The 27285-nt window shown below is 41.7% G+C and overlaps 1 protein-coding gene across 1 annotated transcript in view; it reads right to left on the bottom strand.

Moving 5' to 3' along the window:
• STXBP3 (syntaxin binding protein 3) overlaps window positions 1-26135 on the bottom strand; it is a 63206-nt gene extending 37071 nt beyond the window's left edge. Inside the window, exons 1-7 of the mRNA XM_075003585.1 lie at window positions 26030-26135; window positions 15961-16010; window positions 14887-14968; window positions 9102-9178; window positions 8462-8540; window positions 2853-2953; window positions 584-738 (exon numbers count right to left, since the gene is read on the bottom strand). Of these exons, the coding sequence (XP_074859686.1) occupies window positions 584-738; window positions 2853-2953; window positions 8462-8540; window positions 9102-9178; window positions 14887-14968; window positions 15961-16010; window positions 26030-26093 (608 nt within the window). The 5' untranslated portion in view covers window positions 26094-26135. The remainder of the gene's footprint in view (window positions 1-583; window positions 739-2852; window positions 2954-8461; window positions 8541-9101; window positions 9179-14886; window positions 14969-15960; window positions 16011-26029) is intronic.
• Between the last annotated feature and the right edge of the window lie 1150 nt (window positions 26136-27285).

Here is a 27285-nt window from a genome sequence, read left to right as displayed (position 1 = left end):
TCAAAGCTTTCTTAATGCCCCAAGAATCAGCTGCTCCCTGCTCTCTTCAGGGGTTTAAGACAGGACTCTTGACTCGACTCGTATTGCTCCTTAGCCAAAACCCCACAGATCTCAGACCTCATCTGTTTCTCCTCTACTCTGGCTTATTCTGCTTCCCAAATTCACTTGGGGACTCAAGAAAGAGACAGACTTCTTCCTAGGTTCAAATTTAGTAACAGAATCTCTGTTGCTGGGTTACTGGTAGAACACTCATGCAGAACCAGTGGAACAGGATGCATGCAAATGCTTCTCTCCCCATGCAGTACATGAAAATTATGTCATATTAGCAAATGAAACATTAACTGCAAGTGACCAGTAACAAAGCATTGAGACCAACTCCATAAAAAAGTTGCTACATGCGTAGGGTAAACAAAAATCTGTGCCATGCTTACTTTATATGTGGACTCATGATAACTAATTTAAGTATAGTTAAGGATAAAATATTTTATTCGCTCTTACTAAAAGCATACCAGAAAGATGGAACACTGCTGTTTCTAAACAGCACTGAAAGCACGAAGTCTGTAAACTCATATTTCTGTCCTACCTTTTATACCTTACTCCTGGGTTTTCATCTAAAGTTGCACATAATGTAACAATTTGTTCAGCCATTGCTTCCATGATGGCATCTTTGCCATTTGCCTTTTCCACAGTTGGACTGTAACAGCAGAAGAATGCATCTGGGACATTGAGGGTAAACACCTAGTAAAGCATAGGCACAGAAAAGCTTAGTATTGTTTTTATTTCTAAATATATTATATACATATATTTTAAGAACAATAGTCAATGTGTTAAGGACCTTACTTTGTAAGAAAAAATTGCATGCACAAAAAAATACAAAGCTAAGCTAACATTGCCTAATGATACCATCGTTTTTACCTCAGTTCTCTCTCCTTTTCCCAGTCCTCTTGAGCTCATCTTTGTTTCTTGTTCTTACTCTCCTTTCCTCTATTACTCTCCTCCATTTTCTCTTCTCCCTTACAGACATTACTGTATGTTTCAACCTGTTCACTACCTGTACAGATGGAGGAACCTGAAGCAGTCAGAACTAAACACCATCCAATGTCTGATATGGAGCAATACAATGCAATGCCAAGGTGATTACAAAGGGACAAAATTAAACCTGCTTAGGCCTACAATTCGACATGCATTTAAGAAGTTATGGTCTAAGAGGGAAAAACAAACACATACGCTTGTGGAACATCAGCAAAAGACTTCACTTTTTTCTGACTCTACTAAAAATCACTTTTCTGGCTGCTCCCCAGTTAAACACGTGGCTGCCAGAGAGTCACACAATCCTTTCATCAATTGGCTCTTTCGCTAACTTAACATTACCTCCATAGTTACATAACCAAATTCTAAATAAGAATCCTCTCTGCAAACAAGGCACAAAACACTTATTTCCTTCTTGCAGAACATGGCCACTCAAATCTATCCCAGGATGAAGTCTGATTCTACCAAGCTCTATCAATGTGCAACGCTGGGTGCAGATGAATGTCATCAGGGGATTCTTATCTGTCAGGCAGCCAAGCAAGCAAAAAATATATGCTTTATTGCATATTTATGATTTACAAAGACCTAAGTGGTTCCCCAACTCCAAAGCATAAACAAAAACCACAAAAGGGAAAGGGGTATGGATTCTGCTTACTTTTTTCGTTAGAAAACCAATCAATTTCTCTGTTTCAGATAGAGAGTCTGGAGGACCAAGACAGTGAAATTCCACAAGACTGAAGCTTTCAAAACCTTCAGTTGACTTAGAATACAGGTGGTTAATCAAAACTAAAAAGTTTGGGAGTTTTTGTTTTGCTTTGTTAATGGAAGTTTAATAAAAGCAATGCTCTGATAACCAGTTGTGATAAGTGTAAGTCAGCATTAGGAAGAACATTCTGATTACATTACTACAATCCCAAGACTTGCCCACTGAAAACTGAGGAGAAAATAAAGGAGCCCTTCAGTTAAGAAGCACCCTTAGCAGAATATAAGAGGCAAGAGCCACACCTACACTCATATGCCAGCTGGAGTATGAGTTTGTGACTGCAGAAGGGTGGCATACAGTACGGGAAAGAAAAGGTACAGAACAAGAGAAAGTAACGCAAGAACAGCAACCCTCTGAAAATTCTACAACTTCCTGCAGTGCAGTAAGGATTCTTGGCCTTGGTGGTCTCCCTGTAATAGCAATGTTGATGCAGCATCTCATTTTTCCCCCTTTGATATGATCCGCATGAATGACAAATTTACTATTGCAGACAGTTTCCAGCTTCTTTCATTGGTCGTTTACACCCTAACTGGTGATTATCATCAGTGTTTTCACATAATTATTATTAAATTCATCATTTAACCATGTCTTTTTTCCCATTTAGAATCATAACTGCTCTGGATCGTTTTCTCTTGCTGAATTCCCATCTCTCAAAGAATAGTTAATTCCAGGGTCTTAACTAATTCTATCTAGTCACATGCCAGAATGACAGTACTGTTAACAATATATAATATAGAGAGTAGTACAGTACAACAGTGCTTAAAACAAGCCAGAACTCAGCTGAATGACAAAACTTTGCATTGTAAATGAATGCAGTCATGTAATGAACAAAGCTGAAAATAAACCTTTGATAACAACAGCAATTTGCTTTCATCTTGCGAACACAATGGAAATAAACTAAAATGGTGGTAAACTTTGTGTACTATTTATCACACTGTCTGTAAAATATATTGGAAACTAACTACATTTCAGGACTGTGTAGTGGACTTCGAAATATGCTTCGAAATATAAGATTCAGTATAATTTCTGGAGTTATGCTAATATAAATACTCAAATTTACCTGAGATTCATATGGAAAGAAGGAAATATTTATTTCTCTGCACCTTCTTATAGCCTTTGAGCAAGATGACTTCATTTTATTAAAGAGACTGTCAGGGCAAACTGGGAAAAGAGATTAAAATGTTATTAAATCATTTTATATCTCTTTCAAGTTAATACATTAATATTTAAGTTTACAAGATAAAACCTCATTTCTTTATTACTCTTGTTCTTTAAGAGTGAGATGTTAGTCTTTGGTTCGTTCCAGCAGGTTACCAGACAACCTATCCTGTTTTATCCTATCTCCCAAACAGAAAATTCTCAACTTCTAGAAATCAGAAATATGCCCATTTCTCAGGGTATTAGGTGGCCCACAAAATTCTTGTCAGTTCCTGTCGAAAAAAGAGGTTGAAACGATAGTCAATTACAATACACATCCCCAAATCAAACATAAAGCAGATAAAACAGTTTTGTTGCACCCATCTCAGAAATATATTTTGTCTAGAAGCTGACTTTAAATTATGCAGAGAAGATGATGTGAGGGCTTAGCAAATTCCTGGAACAGAAACAGATCTGAGACAAAGGTAAATGATTTTTCCTTAAATAAAATAAGTGGACAAATCTTTAAGTTGCAGTTCTGTAAACCTCTAACAGGGAGATACACAATCAGACTTATTTAGACAGGGCTCTCTTAGGGCTTGTCTACACTTGCCCCCAACTTCAAAGGGGGCATGTTAATCACAGCCATGGGAGATTACTAATGAAGTGCTGCGGTGAATGTGCAGCACTTCAATAGGCTAATTTTCCCCCATGGCAACTTCGAAGCTTCAAATTTCGAAGTGCCGGCATGTGTGTAGCCGCGGGTACTTCAAAGTACCCATGCTACTTTGAAGTCCCTTTATTCCTCAAAATTTATTAGCCACAACACGTCATTAGTAATCTCCTGTGGCCCTGATTAACATGCCTCCTTCGAAGTGGGGGCAAGTGTAGACCCAGCCTTCGAGATTCAGAAGCTACTAAATGAGTAGCTGATGAAACAAAAAGCCAAGTGGATTTTAAAGGGCTCTACAACCTATTCTAACTAACAGCCTATAGACATGAGACCACCAGGGCTTGAAGCCTGCTCAGTTTCATGGCTACTGTGACTTGCAAAGACACTGTATTTTAAAAAAAACACTAAACTACTAAGTAGCTCTATATGGACAGAATGTGCATTGTCACAGAAGCCAATTTTGTAGCACTGATGAATAACCAAATAATCACGATAATCAACAAATAAATCACTTTGTCTTCCCCTATTAAAGCCCTAAGTTTACCAGACACACAATCTTGCACACATACAAAAACCTTCTTGCTACATTTGAAAAGTGAGATTATAACTCACTGACATTTAATGCTCAGCATTAATGCCTGAACTCATTCTTAGTGGTATCAAGTGGATGAGCTGACATTTATATTCAAATTCGGCACATTAACACATGGTTTAAATCGTGATGGGAACTTTCTGAGTCACTATGGGGCTCGTCTGCATACTTGGCTCAATCTAATTCTTGATCTTCCCCACTACCCCTCCACTCTCCGATTTGCTCACCTTGATTATCTTTTTCTGATTTGTCCTCCTTGCTTACCGTTTTTGGTTCTCCGTGTCTTAAATATTGAATCTGTTCTGGTCCAGCTATGGTCTGAAGAAGTGGGTCTGTCCCACGCAAGCTCACCTAATAAACTATTTTGCTAGTCTTTAAAGTGCTACTTGACTGCTTTTTGTTTTGTTAGTGGTATCAATTCTTCCTTCTCCTGGTTCCCTCAATGGAGGGAGGGATAAAAGGCTGTACAGCAGACCCAACGAAACTAAGGGTAGTTACTCTGGTGTTAGTCTTTCTCAGATTCACTTCTGCTTTCATCACTGAACAGGCCCTCCAGCTTCTGATGAGCGTCCATAAGATGACTGATAAATATTCACACTTGCACGTACAGATGCTATAGGTAGCTGCTCTCATTGACTGCATCATTAAACATATCACCAAATCAGACATTTGTGCCTAATTCCTACTAGCAGTGGTGCTTAGAAGTGCGTTTTGCATGGATGTTTTCCTCAACAGCTTAAACCTGATACAACGGATACAAGTGAAAAAGCCTCTATGAAGCCTCTATGAAGGCCTCTAATTAGACCTGTACTGAATGTCAAAGCAAAATCCTAAATCTCAGGACTTAAACTTTTCTTCACTTAATACTAAAGCCTTTGAGGTTTTTCTGGCTAAGCCAACAATAATTTTTATTAAAGATCAGAAGGGGTTTGAGGCACTGGTGATCCCTGATGGTTCATGAGTAAATCTTACACCCCAGTTGGTGGTAATCCTTATCCAAATGTTACACAGAACATAAGAACACCCACCATTCTGGTTCTGAACCAGCAGCCGTATCTGCCTCAATCTTTCTTCAAGTGAAGTGGCAATTAAAGAACTTCGTAATACCAGTGTCCTGATGATGAGCTAACCACTGCACAGATCCAAATCTCAGTAAATCCCCAGAAAAATGGAACTATAGGGATGGAACTTTAAAGCCGTGTCTACACGTGCACACTACTTCAAAGTAGCGGCACTAACTTCAAAATAGCGCCCGTCACGGCTACACGTCGGGCGCTATTTCGAAGTTAACATCGACGTTAGGCGGCGAGACGTCGAAGCCGCTAACCCCATGAGGGGATGGGAATAGCGCCCTACTTCGACGTTCAACGTCGAAGTAGGGACCATGTAGTCGTTGCGCATCCTGCAACATCGAAATTGTGGGGTCTGCCATGGCAGCCATCAGCTGAGGGGTTGAGAGATGCTCTCTCTCCAGCCCCTGCGGGGCTCTATGGTCATTGTGTGCAGCAGCCCTTAGCCCAGGGCTTCTGGCTGCTGCTGCCGCAGCTGGGGATCCATGCTGCATGCACAGGGTCTGCAACCAGTTGTCGGCTGTGCAACTGTGTCTGGGAGGGGCCCTTTAAGGGAGCGGCTTGCTGTTGAGTCCGCCCTGTGACCCTGTCTGCAGCTGTGCCTGGCACCCTTATTTCGATGTGTGCTACTTTGGCGTGTAGACATTCCCTCGCTGCGCCTATTTCGATGTGGTGCTGCGCAACGTCGAAGTTGAACATCGACGTTGCCAGCCCTGGAGGACGTGTAGACGTTATTCATCAAAATAGGCTATTTCGATGTCACTACATCGAAATAAGCTACTTCGAAGAGGCTTCACATGTAGACGTAGCCTAAGACTACTATGAACCATGGTGCCTTAGTGAAGAACCACTGTAAAAAGAGAGACTATTAAGTACTCCAAACACATATAAAAGAACCCTGCTGTTGCCATATTTAGATATTATGCCAAGAAGCTAAGGCCAAAGCCAAAATATGTCAAGGATGCAGGTAACTAGCATGAAAAACCCCTGAAAGGAGTAGGAAATGAAGCTCCAAGAATTATTGCTGCTGGTGGCAAAACTATTCTGAGATTGGTAGACTCCTCAATGAAGCAAGCCAAAAATATGCTTTGGACAACAGACTGACCAAAAATGAAAAAAACAGTAAAGGACACTGGAAGTCAGTAAGGAAAAAATATACTGAAGCTAAGGAGTGCTACTTTTAAATTGAAACCTTTCCAACAAAGGATAACCGGTCTCAAGGAACTTGGTCAACTACAGTCAGAAAAGAGAAGATGATCTTAGAATCCTGGGGGCAATATTAAGCACATATACAGAGGGTATATGCCTTCTGAAGGACATTTCACCAAATAAGATGCTGAAAAAAACAACCCTAATAGCAGAAATCTACTGCACTAGGTTTCTCATTTTAACATTTTAAGCGCTAACACTACAGCATAAACACACACAAGACAGAACAATAATATCACAAACTATAATTCAAACAACAGAATGAAGTTTGGCTTCAGGGGAAGAGGAGTATTCTAACAATGGGTCTGCATTAAATTACTCTTGTTAGAATTCTGCAACTGTTGCATAAGGAGTGAGTACTCCGGAGATCTTTTTCAAAAATTGACAGGCCTCTTACAATCTGGAATGAGTAAGGGGGCTGTGCAGCTATATGCTTCCAAGCAGCAGAACAGGGACCAAACTGATTACAGACAAAATTCAATGTGTGCTTCCTTTGGGGGAGGTCAGCTGAACTAGAATATAAGAACATAGCAGCAGCCATAACAAGGTCTGTCACTTGCTTCAGAAGGAATGAAGGGGCCAATCAGCAAATGATCCAGCCCCATCATCTAGTCCTAGCTTCTGGCTGTCAGAATTTTAACACCACACAGAGCATGGGCATCTTTTCCTAGTGCACTTTTATGGTATGTCAACACTATGCAGCTTTTAGCAATAAGGCTGTGTCAACAGCCCTATTTTTTTTTTTTTAAAAAAAAAAAAAGCAAAAGTCAGCATATGTGAACATGGGGGATGCGTGAGGATGCAGAGGGGGCCACATGCACCCCCACCCTAAACAGTGTCAGCACTGCACTGCTTCTAATGAATGGGGGGCAGTCTCGCCTCTCCCCCAAAACGGCGTAACCTGAGAGCTTCCTAGCTCACCATTACTCTCAGGCTGTGTCACTCTAGGTGAGCTGGGGGGCCTGCCCCACATTCACTGGAAGCAGTGGGGCATGTGTAGAACTGGGGCAGAAGAGGGGAGGACATGGATGGGGAAGGGTGGGAGTGGGGCATGACCACCTCCTTCCCCAGAGTCGCTGCAGGGGGTCACCTCTGTGTGAACACATTTTTCCACAAAAGTGCCAACAAGTGTGGTTCTGTCAGTTGCTGCAGTAAAATTCTAGAATTCACAGGAGGAAGGGAAGAAGCACCAGTGAACAACAGAAGTTGTGTCAAGCAAGTGCAAGTGTAGACAAAGCCAAACTTCCCTCCCCAGAGTCTTTTGGCTACTCTAACAATGGAGGGAATGCAGCCATGGTTTCTACACTGACACAGACTGGAGGAGTTATCTAGGGAACAGCAGCTTACCCTTCTTTCATTAAGGCGGCATCTTATACTTCCTTACTCCCATACAAGCATGTGGAAGCCAACTGGCAACTGAGTTCATAGTGAGTAAATGAAATATAATCAAACTTCCAACAACCATCCTAAAAACAGCAAACTGTCATCCCAAGGAAGTCATTTTTTGGTTTTATTCCTGCACAGGACCATGTGTTTGTGTACCTCATAATTTTGCTCACAAAACTTCTTCCTTTACATTATATAGCATAAACTACAGTTAGTATGTTATAAAAATAAAACACAAAACATTTAAACATTAAAGCATAAAATGAAAGGTCATACTTATTCTGGGAAATAAGGAGCCACAGCGCCACCCTAGACAGAAACTCTAAATCCACACCCTGTAGCTTTCTACTTCTGGCTACGGTGCCTTGCAGCATAATTAACAGACAGAATGATGGGTTAATTTTTTTTTTTTTTTTTTTTTAAACCTCCACTTACATTCTAAACAAGCTGAGACTCAAAACTCCCTTCACAACTTTGCACCGTAGCTAATATTTCAAATGTTAATCAACTAGAAAATTAGAATATATTAGTAGCAAAACAAGGCTGAAAACCATTTTTAAATATACATCATTATCAAATTCAACAAAAAAAAAGCTACTTACAGTCAGTGAAGTACACATATGCTGCTTTGTACTTGCTGGATGATTTATTTCCAAAGTCATTTATAAGTCCATCTACAGACTTAAAATAAAAATGTCACATTATAATTTATTATAAAGAAAACTGTGTGTATTTTTGCCTGCCCTTAGAAAACTCTTTTCTTGGTCTACATTTCTGAACAATTTAAAAAAGAAGAATTTATCAGTGTGAAAGCAGAACTATGGTAATCACAGTCACATGAAAAAATAAAACAGTGAACTATAATTCTGGTATTTCCAGCCCAAAAATAACAAAACAATGAAAAAACTATTACTAACATTTTCAACAGAAGTTATACAAAAGATTGCTTTAAAGCAGCAAAGTAAGCACAGAGAAGGAAAATGTTATGTCATATTGCTACACTGAAAATTATTTCACAATTCAAGATTCAATCTTCTCTGAACATTCCTGTACTAACAGTACAGCCAATTCTTTTCCATAGCCATTATTTTCAATGGCAGCTTTGTAATCTCCATACAATACATCACAATGGTTTGTGTGTCATACTTTGTGTGTTGTTATTAATAAACAACAACTACCACCACCACCAAAAAGCAAAACTAAGTAAACACTCAGTTGTATTTTTTTCTTCAAAAGACTAACCTTCTTGGTTGGAGTGATGAGATAAATTGCCTTCATATGTGGGACAGGCTCACGGTTTTTATAAACATTCTCCACAGCTACAATATATAAAGATACTCATTTAAAAATAAGCATTCAATATATACCTTCCTTCATTAATAAAGTCCGGAAAACTACACTGAAAATTAATATTTTTAAACAAAAAGACCCCCACAATACCCTAACACATTCTGAATTATTGTATATTTTAAGAATGTGCCATTTGACCAGTAATTGTATAGAACATCAATATTTCCATGAGATAAAATGGGTGTAATTTATTCTCTGGAGAGAACTGAATTACACTGATAACTGATTAAGTAAGATTTGGGCCAGATGCTATGTTATCCATAGAGAACCCTCATGGTTTTACACTTGGAGGTCACCATAAAGAGAGCAGAGCAGAATTACGTACTAACTAAACTCTAGATACCACATTGCAAGTTGCTGTGCACAAATGAACTTCCGTCCTTCTATAGAGCCCCAATGAAATCAATGGACTTCCATACAGGGGGCCAGCATGCAAACAGCTGCTTACAAGGTCACAACATTTGTAAAATTCTTATATTTAACATCTGAAGGAAAAAAGAAAAACCCCATAATCCGTTTAGTACTCTGGATCGGGGTCAGCAACCCCCAACCAAGGACGCAACACAAGCCAATTTTCCATCAGCACATGGGTGGGAACTTGGCCCCATCCTGCCCCTCCTCCTCCCCATGCTGCCTGAAGCATGCTGTAGATTAACTAAAGACCAACTCATGCAATCAACCACCACCTAAATGGCAAATCTCTGCATCTTTATTTATTTATTAAACTGTTGTAAGTAGGACCAATAGTGACTTTTAAACATAATCACTCGCAAGCACTTGGACTGTACATAGAGGCCAAAAGGTCAAATTTCAGCACTCCACCTCAGAAAGATTGCTGACCCCTGCTCTTCATTTATCTGTACATACAGCAGTTTTTGCACAATTAACCTACTGAACATAACTGCATGCATGAGCAAATCGGTGATTTTCTACAAACCAACAATTTCATGTAATGTGTCCCCTCCAAATGCTTCTCTGTTTAGCTTATTCATTACACTACACTTAATAAATACAGATTATTTCTTGAGACAAGGCTGCAATGCATTCATGGAAAAACATGATGAAATTTGCCTTGCTTCTGATCATGCTACAGCATTTGTCAATAAACAGACAACCTCAGTCTCCTGGACTGTCACTTTAGGCAGCACTTTGTTTACTTAACCATCAAGTTATACCTATTAGTACTGAAATTTTTTTCAGATAGAAACAGCGAAGTTATTTATTCTGACTAAAATTAATTCACTTTTCAAGTGTATCACAGTAAGAGTTGCACTTACTGCTCTTTCTGAAGTGGCACATGTGACACTAAATATACAAAGACACAGTATCAAAGTTTAAAAAAAAAACCAACCAACCAACCACCAAGCAGGACAGATTTAACAGAGATACACTACAGGGGTCCTTGACAGGAAGTTCTTTCAGAAGATCATGACCACGCAAAAAAAAAAACAGATCCCAAAATCGATCTGTTCTTTCAACAGAGAGTGTCCACACCCTGTCCACTCTTTCGAAACAATGGGCTGGGAAACTCTGCTCATGAAAACACCACCATGGACTGCTTTCAAAAAAAGGACCCCCAGGGTGTCTACACACGTTTTTGCCCCCTGAAAGAATCTTTTGGAAAAAGGTGGTCTTCCTCATCCAGGAGCAGAACAGGGCCACCAGAAAAAGTGCCGCATTCTTCCAAATTAATATTGAAAGAACACATGTTCTGCGTAGACACCCTGCAGTATTTTTTGAAAGACACAAAGCTTTTTTTTTTTTTTTTTTTTTTTTTTTTTTTAAAAACTTGCTAGAGTAGATGTAGCCTAAGGGTCCAAGAATACAATCTCTTCCTTACTTTAAGTAGCCGCATTGACAACTCAAATAAGCTACACTTGAGAAGTTAGTCTATCAGTGTCATATTAAAACACTGGTCTTTTTTTAATCTATTAGAGAAGGATGAAAACTGCTTTCATAAAGTTTAATATTCACTTATCAGTTTCAAAGTATAACTTTTCACTAAGATGATTTAAAATTAATCATCACAGAAATGTTATCTTTAAAAATACTTTAAATAAGTTTTTAATACAAAAAGTACTTCTTTTTTAACTTCAAGATGGCTGAGGCAAAGAAAATATATTCCCTTTAAAAAATGTTCTTGTAGGATATGAAGTTTATGACTGCAGTGTTTCGTCTTCTCCAAAATATAAGTAAATATAGTTGCTATATGACATATTTGAGACTAGATTACATATGAAACCTCATCTGATATTCTGCTTCTGACAAAAGCCAGTACCAAATGCTTTAGAGGACAGTGCAAGAAATTCCATAATGCACAGTTATTCAAAGCTACCATGTACCTTCCACTCTAAACTTACACAGTTCTTAGTCTTTTCATCCTTCCCTGAGGACTTCACCTTGACGCAGAGAGTCTTATATTTTCCAGTAAGTCTGACAGCTATGCCTACAAGAAATTTAACTCCTGATAGGGCCATGCAAACCAGATAGAGGAAGAGTAGGGACCACAAATATAGCAGCCTGCTGGTCATTTATGTGAGGGGATAAGCAATGAGACAACAGACCCCATCTTTGCACAAAAGTTTGGAAACAAAATGCAGTACCCCAAGTACTGTAGAATATCATAGATACAAGCACCTCAAGAATGGAGGTTGTTCATAGTTCAAACATTGTTAACTGTGCAATACATTATGGTTTTTCCTTTCACAACTTTTCAACTTGAGGGGAGGGATAGCTCAGTGGTTTGAGAATTGGTCTGCTAAACCCAGGGTTGTGAGCTCAATCCTTGAGGAGGCCATTTAGGGATTGGGGCAAATAGATGTCAAGGATAGTGCTTGGTCCTGCCAAGAGGGCAGGGGACTGGACCAGATGACCTCCAGAGGTCCCTTCCAGTTCTAGGAGATGGGCACCTCCAATTATATATAACTGAATATTGACTTAATATAGCTTTGAAACTTTACCTATCCTGAAGAAAAATTATTTTCATCTCTTAATTGAAACAAGCATAGAAGCAGTTTCCTTATCCTGTCAAATCTTTTTTTTTTTTTTTAAAAAAACATCAGTTTAATACAGTACTGCACTTGCTTTTTTTTTCCCCCCCCAGCGGAGTCAGGGAGGGGGAAGCGGCACAGGGCAGTGTCCTCTGCTGCTGCCTGATTGCATATTTCTGATTCCAAATGAGATGTGTAGTTGACTGCTCGGTTCATAAGGCTGACGTTGTACTTTAGTGGTATCATGTACACAGATGGCAGAGCAGTGTCCATGGCTTAAACAATGTCTAATGTCATAGTCTCAACATCTCAAATGGAATTAGCAATGAAAATGCCAAAGAGCAAGACCTCAAAAAACGTGAAGATGATCTACTGGGACTGAAGTACAACAACTGGGGTACTCCTGGAGTCAGCTATAAAGTTTTGTCCCAAGTCACAGTGTAGTAAGAGGAGACTTGTAGATGACATATGCTCCACTCTGAGCAAAAGGTTTAAGTCAATGGCATAGGAAAGATTCAGACTCGGTCTTTTCGATAGGAAAGTCTTTCCATGGCTTCAGTAATTTTGACTGCCCTTCTCTGGACCCCTTCCATTTCTGTTTTCTCAAGAAAGAGTACAGCATTCAAAATGAGGGCTTTATGTTGCTTTATATATGGGGGTAGAAAATGCTAAAACTATTACACCTGTTCTAATACCTTTCTTTTCTTTGACTATTACTCTGTCCTGAGCATCTATTTTCACTGAGCTAACTACAACAGAAAAGATCTTAAGAAGTTAGTTGTGTGTCTAACCACATACTTGATTTGCTGTTTCCATGAAGGTACAGAGAAGTGTCTGATCACTTGTAGAGCATGAAAAACACCAAGACAACTGTCCCCAAAGGCTAGCAATTTTTTTCATTAGTAGACTGTTAGCTGACGATAAATTCTTTCAAGCAAGGCTTAAACCAACAGGTCTTTTATTTTTGACCTTCAAATCTGATCAATTATATCAGATTTTAAGGACAGCAGACAGACAAAAGGGACATAGCAGAAATAACAGCACAAAGTTTCAAGAGTGAGCAGCCAGTCAGCTTTGACAGACCAGTTTCTGGACTTTACAAATATACTTGACAATCCATGGAACTACAGGTCAGCCTTACCTCAATCTCTGGGAAAATGAAGGAGGGGATCTTCAAGGAATCCATTTTGGAGCACATGGAAGAGGGGAAAGTGATCAAGAGCAGTCAGCAGGGATTCAGCAAGGGCAAGTCATTCCTGACCAATCTGATTAACTTCCATGATGGGATAACAGGCTCTGTAGACGTGGGGAAGTGATATACCTTGACTTTGGCAAATCTTTTCTATAGTCTCCCACAACATTCTTGCCCATAAGTTGAGGAAGTATGGATTGGATCCATGGACTGTAAGATGGATAGAAAGCTGGCTTGATGATCAGACCCAACAGGAAGTGGTCAATGGCTCAATATCTGGATGGCCTTCAGTTTCAAGCGGAGTGCCCCAAGGCTCGGTTCTGGGGCCAGTGTTGTTCAACATCTTTCTTAATAACCTGGACGAAGGACTGGATTGCACCCTCAGCAAGTTTGCAGGTGACACTAAGCTAGGGGAATAGGTAGATATGTTGGAGGGTAGAGATAGGATACAGAGTCACCTAGATAAATTGGAGGATTGGGCCAAAAGAAATCTGATGCAGTTCAACAGGGAAAAGTGCAGAATCCTGCACTTGGGGCAGAAGAATCCCACACTTGGGGCGGAAGAATCCCAAGCATTGTTATAGGCTGGGGACCAACTGGCTAAGCAGGAATACAGCGGAAAGGGACCTAGGGGTTGTGGTGGATGAAAGGCTGGATATGAGTAAACAGTGTGCCCTTATATCCAAGAAGGCTAACAGCATATTAGATGCATTAGGAGGAGCACTGAGAGCAGATGTACAGAAGTGGCTGTTTCCCTCTATTTGGCACTGGTGAGGCAACATCTGGAATACTGTGTCCAGTTTTGGGCCCCCCAGTATAGATAGGATGTGGATGTACTGGAGTGGGTTCAGCAGAGGGCAACGAAAAAGATCAAGGGGCTGGAACATATGACCTATGAGGAGAGGCTGAGGGATTTTGGCTTATTTAGTTTACAGAAGAGAAGACTGAGGGGTGATTTAATAGCAACCTTCAACCTCCTGGAGGGGAGCTCCAAAGAGGATGGAGAAAGACTGTTCTTAGTGGTGACGTATGGAAGAACATGGAGCAATGGTCTAAAGTTACACAAGGAGAGGAGTAGGTTGGATAATAGGAAAAACTACTTCACGAGGAGGGTGGTGAAGCACTGGAATGTGTTGCCTAGAGAGGTGGTGGATTCTCCATCGCTAGAGGTTTTTAAGTCCTGGCTTGACAAGGTCCTGGCTGGAATGACTTAGTTGGAGTTGATCCTGCTTGAAGCGGTGGGCTAAACTAATTGACTCCTGAGGTCCCTTCTAGCCCCAGGATTCTATGTCAATGACGCAAGATGCTTTCAAGAGAGTACCATTAAACCCAATTTTTCAGGCTTGCAATAACCATGGAATATTAAACAAGTAAAGGCACATTCTCCTGTCCTTTTTCTCATTTATAATAGTAGCATCAGAAAGTATATATTAGCCCAACATTTTCATCTGCCTCTAGATTAAAAAGGCATCTTTTACAAATATTTTACACTTACCAGTGATGCCTTCAGCCAGTAAATCAGTCATTTTGCCACATGACGACAGCAGCTTAGTAGTAAAGTCATCTAAAATAATTATCTAAATACAATACCAAAAAGCAGCATTTAGGCAAATAATTCAGTATCATCTACAGTTATTGTAGGACAAGTTATATTCCCTGTTTTTAATTCTCTTTCATTGATAACCAGCTGTGGAAGCGTGAAACTGAAGTTTATTTTCTTACTAACTTCTTTTCCCCCCCATCACTCACTTGAACTCTCTTTCATATTCAAATTTGACACATTAACATGTGGTTTGAAGCGTGATGGAAATTTTCTGGGACACTATTGGGGCTCTTTTGCATACTTGGTTTCATCTAATTCTCAACACACCTCCCCGCCCCCTGCTCTCTGATTTGCTCACCTTGATAATTTTTTTCTGATTTGTCAACCTTGATTACTATTTTTGGTTCTCTAGGCCTTAAATATTGAGTCTGTTCTGGTATGGCTATGGTCTGAAGGGGCGGGTCTGTCCCACAAAAGCTCACCTAATAAATTATTTTGTTAGTCTTTAAAGTGCTACTTTACTCCTTTTTTGTTTTGATATTACTGTAACTGTTTCTTAAGAAGGTAAAGGTAAGATTTTGCAAAGCAACATATGAAAACCAAGGTACAGGAGGACATTAAACGCCCAATTTATACCTCAGATACTCTAACTATTTCTCCAAGCTAATCAAGATCAGCCTAGTTGGTCTGGTAGGGACACGTGAAATGTCCCTCTCAGGGGTTGCAGTTGACCCCCATACTACTCATGAGAAGGGAGCAGTAAGACAGGTTGACTGGAGAAACTCTCCTATCGACCTTCTTCAGCAAGGATGGCTAAGTAAGCCAAGCACAGACACATCAATACTAGCTACACAATTGCCGTAGCCTGAATTGCATATCTGCATTCTACTTAGCCTTAGTTGAGATGGGCCCTGCTTTGAGCAGGGTGTTGACCTTGATGACCTTCTGAGGTCTCTTCTAACTCTATGGTTCTATTGCTTTGAATAATTCTGAAGTGGTTTTTTAAAAAAGCAAAATTAACTATACCTTCCATTCGTCTTCCTTCCGACAATCATCAAATACTGATGATTTTAGCTCTGGAAAATAAAAACATCACTTGTCAGTTTAAAAACATACAAAAATTAACACCATAATTAGTTATTTAGTGACAGCTATGCTTATGGAAATATCAAAAAGAACAAGATAAAATACTCTATTAAGTGAGTCTCCAGAAGTATTTTTGCAATTAATCCTTTTTTCTATTTTACAAAAAGCAGTGCAAAACTTGAGGCTGTAGTTTTCATTTCAGTTGAGTATTTTCAAAATTTACAGATCCATATAATCAGTCCAAATTATTACCTAGATTCCCCCAAACATTCAGCTGTATTCGTAACTTTTTGTCAGTGAACATGCAGCACCAGCTCTGTACATACAGGTTCCGCCTCCAAAAATCAACACTCTTTGGTCTGGTATTGGACCATGGATGTTACAGGACCAGAGAGCCCTTGGCCCTGAGGATGTCCCAACCCAAGCGCCCTATAACAATAAGGGGCCATGGTGGCGGCCTGGCTGGGGCTGGAACCAAATTCAACCCCACTCTCCTTGAGCACAGCTGTAGCTTCCGTTGTATAACCTTTTGCTGTAGGTTCTCTTTCGGCTGTATCTTCCTATATAATTCCTCATTGGTGACCTTCTGCATCCATCCTGTTCTTAGGATCTTTCAATAACACCTCCTCCTGAATACTAATATTCTTCTCCTCAAATCACCCACATCTGTACAACATGCTCCTGAATACACCTCTTCAAGCCACTCAGCTTTGTTCCTAAGCTAATTGTTTTGTTTTTCCAGATTTTATCCATTGCCTTCAAACTCACTTTTGATTTTGCTATTCTAGTTGCCATTTCCTTCTTACAATCAAGATCATATGTCATGCTGCTCCCCAGGTACGTAAGCTTCTCTACATTCTCTAGTTTTATTCCCTCCTACACCGACCTACTGTAAGGTGTGGTGCACGCTTATCACTGCAGCCAGCAGTGTCAGGATCAACTAGCTCTTCCCCCCATGGGAGGGTGAAAAGCAAAAAGTTGTAGACTGCTGCTGACCCGTGCCCACATAAGTCAACCCCACCTCCTACTGGTGCAGACTGGTAACTGCCTCCACAAGGAGGTAGGCTAAAGGGGCTCTGGCTGCCTGGAGAGGGATGGGCTCTGCCAGGTTTGAAATTTGCCCAAGACATGCCGCATGACATCTAACTTAACTAACTCCGTACCGGATCAGTCGTCGCCTGGGTTAACAAGGACCGCGCATTCTGTTGTCCACCAGGATGGTTGTGTTAAGCCAGTTACTGGTGAACCAAAACCTTGAGCATAAGAAAATACCTAACCGTAGGCATATGGAACATAAGATCACTAAATCAAACTGGTAAACTTAAAGAACTAACCTATGAAATGAAAAACTACACCTGGCATATCCTTGGACTCTGAAGTAAGATGGAAAAATTTTGGGGAGCTCAGAACAGACAAAGGCCATTTGTTCTATTACAGTGGAGAAGACAAACATATTAATGGAGTAGGTTTCCTAACACACAGAGATATCAAGAACTCAGTTTTAGCTTGCTGCCCGATATCTAAGCAGGATCATATCTATACATCTGAAAGTTTCACCATTCAACGTTACTGTCATCCAAATGTATGCACCGACTACTGACCACAATGATGATTACACGGAAAGTTTTTACATTCAACTTCAGGATACTATAGATGCAAGCAAAAGACATTGTAATTGTACAAGGTGACCGGAATGCCAACATAGGCATGGATGTCATAAACAACTGGCAGAATCTCACTGGGCCCTCTTGCAACTAAGTGACTAATGACTGAGGCTTCCAACTATTGGAATTTGCCGGCTACAACAACTTAGTAGTAGCAAACACACTGGCAGCCCATAAACCATCAAGATGTTGGACCGGGCACAGCCCCGATGGACAACATCATAACCAGACAGATTACATCCTAATTAAAAAGCGCTTCCAGTCAGGTGTGAATGTACATAAAAGACACGCAGCTTCCCAGGAGCAGACATCAGGAGTGATCATAACCTGGTCTTAATGAGTTTTAAGATACGACTGAAAAAGATTACCAAACCAAAGAACAGTCGCATTAAATTTAATCTGGACCAGCTTAAAGACCCAAATACTGTCCATGAGTTCCAAGCTACGATAGGAGGGAAATTTGCTCCCCTGATCACACTTGAGCAAGACCCAGAAACTCTCACTAAAAGCTTTGAAAAACAGTCACAGAAACAGCGACAGAGGTACTAGGAATACATCATCCCAAAAAGAAACAATGGATTACAAATGAGATTTTGAACCTTAGTGATCAAAGAAAGGAATTTAAGAAAAAGAAAAAAAAAAAATCAGCTGAAGGAGCAACACAATATAGGATAGTTAACAACAAAATAAAAACCAGTATTAAAGCAGCAAAAGAAAATTGGATCGAAAACGGCTGTTTAGAGATTGAAGAGAGCCTAAATGCAAACAACAGAAAGAAAGATTTTAAAACTATTAAAGGGTTAACACAGACTACACAACACAGAATAAGCACTATACAAGACAAAACTGGTAACTGCCTCACTAAAAAGAAAGACATTATAGACAGATGGACAGAATACTGCTCTGAGCTCTGCAACCATAACTCCAATGGAGATCCCAACGTTCTGAAAGTTAACAACCCAACAGAAGAAACAAACTTTTCCATCCTACGGGAGGATGTTGAAGCAGCCATTAAATCGCTAAAAGCAGGCAAATCACCTGGCATAGATAACATGCCATCTGAATTTGTAAAAAATGGAGGTAGTAGTATGGTTGACATACTCATGATGATTCGCAACAAAATATGGCAGAGTGGAGAATGGCCAACAACTTGGACTCAATCACTAACTATAATGCTTCCTAAAAAAAGGAAATCTACAGTTACGTGAAAATTACAGGACCATCAGCTTAATTAGCCACCCTAGTAAGGGGATGCTGAAAATCATACTGAACAGACTAACACCCCAGGCCGAGAAGATTATTTCTAAAGAACAAGCCAGTTTTTGATCAGGCAGGAGTACCACTGAACAGATTTTCAACCTATCTGTACTCTGTAAGAAATATAATTTACATCAGCAAGACCTGTACTACGTTTTTATTGATTTTAAAAAGGCCTTTGACAGAGTTCGGCACGCAGCACTGTGGGCAACAATGAAGCAATTTAACATCAACAGTAAACTCATTGACTTAATTAAAAATTTATATGAAAAGGCCAGTAGTGCAGTACTATTGAATGGTGCTGTTGGTGCCTGGTTCTGTACCACTGTAGGAGTATGACAGGGCGGCATGCTCTCTCCTACCCTTTTCAACATCTTTCTGGAACGTATCGTCACAGATGACCGCCCTGGAACCATGAGCATCGGTGGTCAATCTATAACCAACCTATGTTTCACAGATGACGTTGCTGGACTTGCAGGCAGTGAAAAAAAAATTAGATAACCTTGTTAAATGCCTAGATAAAACTTCAACAAAATACAGCATGGAAATAAACGCAGAAGAGACAAAACTCATGACCAACAATCCTGAGGGCATATCCGCACAAATATCCATAAAACAACAGAAAGTGGAAGCTGTAAAATAATTTAAATACTTAGGGTCAATCAGCTCTGACGCAGGTAAAAAACCAGAACTACTCGCCAGAATTGCAATAACAATCACAGCAATGGCAAAATTAAAACCAATCTGGAAGGATAAAAACATCTCTCTAAAGTCACAAGTAAGGCTCATGCAGGCTCTTGTACACTCCATCTTTTTATATGCTTGTGAGACCTGGACTCTGACAGCAGAACTAGAGTGCAAGATCAAGGCCCTTGAAATGAGGTTTTTCCACAAGCTTCTCAACATCCCCTAAATGGCGCACATTAGTTTCTGACCTCTTCATTACATCATCAACAGGACCTCATTATGACCCACTATCCAGAGTGAAAAAGAGAAAACTAAGATGGTATGGACACGTAACAAGATCATCAGGTCTGTCCAAGACCATATTGCAAGGAGACGTGGCAGACAGAAAAAACAATGGATAGACAACATTAAAGAATGGACAGGGATGAGTTTTGCTGCAACTCAAGAATTGGCACACAACCGCCAAAGATGGAGAAACGCTATAAGGAACGTTGTCATGAAGGCACCCCAACGACCTTGGTCAAAGGACTGATGATAATTATGACACTGACCTTCCTTCCTATTTCTTTATCTCCAAATACCATTCTCTTCATTTTATTAATGTTCATAAATCAATCAGTCCATACTGGTTCCCTTCCTCATTTAGCACCTACACCATTCTCGCTAGTTTCTGTTCATCTTCCTCAATGGTAACGATATCGTTCATGAACCTCAAGTTGTTTATTCTCATCCCTTACACAAATATCCCTTCTACTTCTTCCTTGATCTTATCCATAGCTTTCTCCAGGTACGTGAAGATACTTGGTGGTGGCAGCTCTCCTTGTCTCGTACATCAGCTTGTTCTAAACCAACTTCCGAACTGTCTGCACATTTTCACCACTGCCTCCACATTGTTGTTGAATTCCTTCAAAGACCTTATCAGTCCACTATCCACTCTGTACGACTTCAACACGCACTTCCTTTCTTGTGTACTGGCACTAGCATGGCTCTTATCCATTTCTTAGGTGCCTTCCCTTCTTTCCATAGTTGGTGTATTTCCTGAATCATACTTTCTCCACTGTATTTGATCATCTCTCCCAGGATATTATTTCCAGAGCTCTTGTTATTCTTTAGTCATTTCACTGCTCTTTCTACTTCTTCCTTCAAAATATCAGTCTCACTCTCAATGTTACCTCTTTCAGTTCTTCTAAGACACTCAGGTCCAACCGTGCTTTGTACAGATCACTGCAATATCTTGTCCATCACTGTAGAACCTTCTCCTTGTTCATGAGCACCTCATTGTTCTCATCTTTGAGCACCAACTGCTTTAGCTGCCACTTCTTATTAATATTCCTGATCACCTGATCCACCTCCCTGGCTGGGGACCGATTAGCTAAGCAGCAGTACAGTGTAAAGAGACCTAGGGATTATGGTGGATGAAAGGCTGGATATGAGTAAACAATGTGCCCTTGTAGCCAAGAAGGCTAATGGCATATTAGGGTGCATTAGGAGGAGCATTTCAAGCAGATCTAGAGGTGTTGCTGTTCCCCTCTATTCAACACTGGTGAGGCCACATCTGGAGTACTGTGTCCAGTTTTGGGCCCCCAAGTATAGAAAGGTAGTGTGAGTGCTGGAGCGGGTTCAATGGAGGGCAATGAAAATTAAGGGGCTGGAGCACACGAGGAGAGGCTGAGGGATCTGGGCTTGTTTAGTTTGCAGAAGATGACTACGTCCTGAAGGGGAGCTCTAAAGAGGATTGAGAGAAACCATTTGCAGTGGTGACAGACAGCAAAACAAGGAGCAATGGTCTGAAGTTACTCAAGGAGAAGAGTAGGTTGGATATTAGGAAAAACTACTTCACCAGGAGGGTGGTGAAGCACTGGAATGCATTGCTGAGAGAGGTGGTGGATTCTCCATCCCTAGAGGTTTTTAAGTCCCAGCTTGACAAGGTCCTGGCTGGGACGGCTTAGTTGAGGTTGATCCTGCTTGAACCAGGGGCTAGACTCGATGCCCTCCTGAGGTCCCTTCCAGACATAGGATTCTATGATATATTTGCCGTAATACCTCCCTGTATCTTCATACTGCTCCTCTAACCATTTTGCCTTACCTATTCTGGCTGCTTCCCTTACCTCACTGAATTTCATTCTATATTGCTGTTCTTCCCTCTTGGAAACATCCCTTCTGATTTCAATACTCTTCTCTTGGACCACTTCAGCATGTCCTGCGTAATCCACTTCTTTTTGATCTTCTCTTCTTCCAAAAAAAGTCTGCTCAATTTCCTCTTCTATCGCCATGGCTATTCCTTCAACTCTCTTATCTAGGTCTTCCTCTGTGCCCCCATTCCTGATCTTCTCTTCGAGCACTGCTCTGTATGCATTCCCCATTTCTTCCTCACGTAGCCTCGCCATGTCTCGTTGTTTCTTGAACTGTGTCTTATACTTTCCCTTGAGTTTCACTGAAGTTCACAATCACTAGACTGTGGTCTGAGTCCGTATCTGCTCCTTGGAGAGCTCAACACTGCTGTACTGATGTCACCCATCTTCTTATAAATATTTAATGAGCAAATGCAATCCACATGCCACAACAGAGCACAATGGAATGCATGGAAGAGAACCATGGTACAGATTATATGCACTGAATAAGAGGAGAGAAGAGCATACAGACAACATGAGAGTAAAATGCAGGATGAGATGTTCAGGCTTGCGGGAGAGCAGCCGGTGCTGATGAGGCACCTGGCAGAGGTGCAGAAAAAACATCCAGAACAGAGAGTTCTCCTGCATCCTATGATGAACTACATGCCCTCCTCACCAAACTCCACAGCCTCTTCTCCCCTAGTGGAAGTGGGGGAAAGACAGGGGGAAGGGGATCAAAAGCAGTCTTTCACTACTCCCAGGGATGAGTTATCTCTGAAACGTCATGGAAGTCAGGAGATACTCCAGAAGACTGGAAAAGGGAAAATAAGTGCCCATCTATAAAAAGGGAAATAACAACAACCCTAGAAACTACAGAACAGTCAGACTGACCTGTGTGCCAGGAAAGATAACGGAGCAAATATTTAAGAAGTTCATCTGTAAACATCTGGAAAATAAGATGACAGATAACAGCCAACATGGACTTGCAAAGAACAAATCACATCAAACCAAGCTGGTAGCTTTCTTCAATAGGGTAAGTCTTGTGGATGAGGAAGAAGGGGTAGATGTGGTATACCTGAACTTCAGTAAAGCATTTGATATGGTCTTTCATGACCTTATAAATAAACTAGGGAAATGCAACCTACACAGGTACATAACTGGCTGGATAACCATCCTGAGATTAATGGTTCACAGTCATTCTAGAAGGATGCAACAAGTGAGGTTACACAGGGATAAATTCTGGGACTGGTTCTTTTCAATATCTTAGATAATGGGATAGAGAGCGTACTTATAAAGTTTATAGATAATACCAAGTTGGGAGGTGTTGCAAGTGCTTTGGAAGACAGGGTTATAATTCAAAAATACCTGGACAAACAGGAGAAATGGTCTGAGGTAAATAGGATTAAGTTTAATACGGACAAAGGCAAAGAACTCCACTCAAGAAGGAGTAACCATGTACACAAAATGGGAAGTAGCCGTCTAGGAAGGAGTACTGCACAAAAGAATCTAGAGGGTTACAGTGAACCACAAGCTAGATGAGTCAAGAGTGTGACACAGATGAAAAGAAAAAAAAGCCTCATGATTACGGGATGCAGGATCATTATGAGCAAGACTACAAGAAGTAATTCTGCTGCTCTAACCTGTGCTGATTAGGTCTCAATTGGAGTATTGTGTCCCATTTTGGGCATCGCATTTCAAGAAATGTAGAGAAACTGGAGAGAAAACATGACCTATGAGGGAAAACTGGAAGAACTGGCATTCTTTAGTTTAGAAAACAGGAGATAACAGTAGTTTTTTAAGTACCTAAAAGGGTTTTAAAGGGAGGAGGGAGAAAAATTCTTCTTCTTCTTTACCCCGAATGATAGGATAAGAAACAATGGGTTTAAATTGCAGAAAGGGAGCCTTCGGTTGGTCATTAGGAAAAACTTCCTCACTATTAAAGGTATTTGAACACTGGAATAAAGTTCCTAGGGAGATTGTGGAATCTTCACCATTGAACATTTTCAGAGAAGGTTAGATAAAAATCTAAGAGATTATCCAGGTGGTGCTTGCCAAGAGGGCTGAGGACTGAACTGATGACCTATTGAGGTCCAACATTTCTTTAACTGGTGGGGCAGGGGGAAACCCTGGCAGACAACATCCATTATTTCCAATGTCCGTTATATTGGGGTCCGTTAAATAGACGGTTTACTGTATTCTATGTCTGCTAGAATAGAAGGCTGATAATCCCATAGATGTGACTGCTACGCAAGGAAATTGTAATGAGACACTTACCCTCACACCCTCCACCTCCCACCAGAGTTCACAACATGAACTCTTTCTCTATGTCTGTTCCCTGAATTTCCTAAATAAAAATGCATGCTACCATCACAAGGTCTTCAACTGTTTGTGTCAACTGTATTTGGGGAGGCCAGCAGTCTACAGCAGGGGCCACCTTGTTAAAAGCAACATTTATAACTTGCACATCATTGTCTGATCTTTCACGAAACTGGTTCTCAATGCCTCTCTGATTCACTGCGCCCCTTCAAGTGCTTTCTTTATTGTCCTGGTGTCTGGCTGCTCATAATTAACGGTTAGGTAATCTGCCTCAAAATCCCTGCTCCCCACCATAAGCCTATCCCTCTTACTTTCATTATGGCACACACAGCAAATGCCCACCATAATGAGAATATTGCTTTTGCTGAGGTCTAACCAAATCAATGAACTCTGAAAACATGCTTTTAGACAGCCAAATGCACATTCTACCACCATTCCACATCTGCTCAGCCTGTAGTTGAGCTGCTCCTTACTGTTGTCTAGGCTGCCTGAAAAGCACTTCACACAAGCCATTGAAGCAAGGGGCAAGCTGGGTCTCCAAGAATAACTACTGGAATTTCAACATCCTCAATGACAATTTTATAGTTTGGAAGAAATTTCCATCCTCCAGCTTTCTGAAGCAACAGCAATTACTAAAGACATGCACATAATGAACCTTTCCTGACCATCCCATGTTGTCAGTGAAATGGCACTGACAATCCATGCGCAACTGCAATACTATGGAGAAGAACATCTTGCAGTTTACGAAATCTTTGGTCTGGTGCCAAGATAGGGATACCAGTTCTGTCTATTGCCCCAGAACAGTTAGGGAACCTCACTGTGGCAAAGCCATGTCCTACACATTTCCCAAAGTCACTTGGAGCATAGTAGCCCCCACCATAGATTTATCAACTCTGAACTGATTCACGACTGACCTGTAGCAATCTGGCATTGCAAGTTGGCTACTCGCTTGTCACCAAAATGGGTCTTATACTGGTATTGCTGCGCTTCAGGGCAGACGAAAGCAATTCACAAAGTCCCCAATAAGAGCAGATAACTTCAGCTTCATAAGTGCACATGACATATGATCAACGTTATTAAATTCAACCTATTCTTCTAAAGGAGACATACCCATAGAGTGCACAGGGTCAAGGAAGTTCAACTTTTGTTATGCTCAAGTTTCCCCTGTAATGGATGTTCCACTTAATGAGCCTGTCAACACCACAACAGTTTTTGCCACCAATCACAGGAGAAAGAAGAGAATGTTGCAGTTTTTGTAACAGAACTATTCCCCTATAACATTTCTATGGAAAAAGATAATCGGGACAAAGGCAAAACTAATTAAACTAGTGCAAATTAGACCACAGAGGACTTAAGAACAAGGCCTACGGCCAGTCGGTGCCACTTCCCAGCAGCTGAAACCACCGGAGCACTTTTGTAAAGAAGTAAGTTCATAATGAGACCCCCAGGACTTCCCCAGGCCCGGGAAGGAAGGACCCACGTGACCCAAACACACCATTCCTCCTTCCTCTGCATCGGACGCTTCCGCACAAGGCGCGCCACGGGCGCCGTGCCCTCGCCGACCGCGGCCGCTCCTCAAGCGAGCCGGGGGTGGGGGGCGGCGCCGCGGCCAGCGTTACACAGCCTGCAACTCACGAGGCAGTGGCTCCGGCCCCACTGAGCCCATAGCTGTTTCCCGTTCGGTGAGGCAAGGGCCATCTCCCCGCACCGCCGCTGCGCCACGTCTCAGCGGTCAGGCGGCTAGCGCGAGCTCGGGGAACACCGCAGCGGAGAGCGGGCTGCGGAGCCCAGGGAGAAAGGCCCCACAGGAAGGAGGGCAGGGCCCGAACCCAGGCTCCCGTCACTGGGGCAGCCAGGCTCGGCGCAGTCGCACGGCAGGTGTCAGTGGTCCAGGACACGCTGTCTCAGCACCCGAGCCTTCTCAGCCCTTCCCTGGGGAGAGGTAACGCCTGAGTACATGGGGCACGGACTTACTCTGCCACACCAGGCTCTTGAGCCCCCGCTCCCCGGGTGCGGCTCCGGCCGCCGCAGGCGCCATCTTACCCCACAAGTTCCACCTTCGCCCTGACAACACTGCTGCGCAATTCCTATCTCGTTTACGTTCCCGCCTACGTCATCCCGCCCGCGCTCAAAGCCTTCCCGGCTGAGGCCGCCATTTGTCCGGGCGCTGCGCTCCCTGGCCGTGCGTATTTCAGAGGGTATTTTTATGTAGTTTTGTTAGTGCTGAATAGCAGGGTGATGGGCATATTAGGAATAGCGAAATCAAATAAAGGCTACGTCTACACGTGCACCCAACTTCGAAATAACTTATTTCGATGTTGCGACATCGAAATAGTCTATTTCGATGAATAACGTCTACACGTCCTCCAGGGCTGGCAACGTCGATGTTCAACTTCGACGTTGCTCAGCCCAACATCGAAATAGGCACAGCGAGGGAACGTCTACACGGCAAAGTAGCACACATCGAAATAAGGGAGCCAGGCACAGCTGCAGACAGGGTCACGGGGCGGACTCAACAGCAAGTCGCTCCCTTAAAGGGCCCCTCCCAGACACACTTTCATTAAACAGCCAACAACTAGTTGCAGACCCTGTATATGCAGCACGGACCCCCAGCTGCAGCAGCAGCAGCCAGAAGCCCTGGGCTAAGGGCTGCTGCCCACGGTGACCACAGAGCCCCGCAAGGGCTGGAGAGAGAGTATCTCTCAACCCCCCAGCTGATGGCCGCCATGGAGGACCCCGCTATTTCGATGTTGCGGGACGCGGATCGTCTACACGTCCCTACTTCGATGTTGAACGTCGAAGTAGGGCGCTATTCCCATCCGCTCATGGGGTTAGCGACTTCGACGTCTCGCCACCTAACGTCGATTTCAACTTCGAAATAGCGCCCAACACGTGTAGACGTGACGGGCGCTATTTCGAAGTTACTGCCGCTACTTCGAAGTAGCGTGCACGTGTAGACGCAGCTAAAGAGTTATAGATTCCGACAGAAGATTACCCTTACATCTTCTTTGCCACAGTGAAACATGAAAATTACAGGCAGACTTTTAACAGATTTTTAACAAATAAATGTGAACAAAACAGACAACAAAACAGACTTTTAACAGATAAATGTGTATCACAAACTGAAATAATAATGTGAAAACATAAGAAAACCCAAAGATGAACATCTGTCCTAACCACAGTAGAGACATTAAAACTGTGGCTAAGGATGATCCTGAGGCTACAACTGG

The sequence above is a fragment of the Carettochelys insculpta genome, chromosome 9 (genome assembly GCF_033958435.1).
Source record: "Carettochelys insculpta isolate YL-2023 chromosome 9, ASM3395843v1, whole genome shotgun sequence".
Classification (NCBI taxonomy): Eukaryota; Metazoa; Chordata; order Testudines; family Carettochelyidae; genus Carettochelys; species Carettochelys insculpta.
The sequence above is the reverse complement of the archived record's forward strand: the minus strand, read 5'-3'. Positions and strand labels throughout refer to the sequence as shown.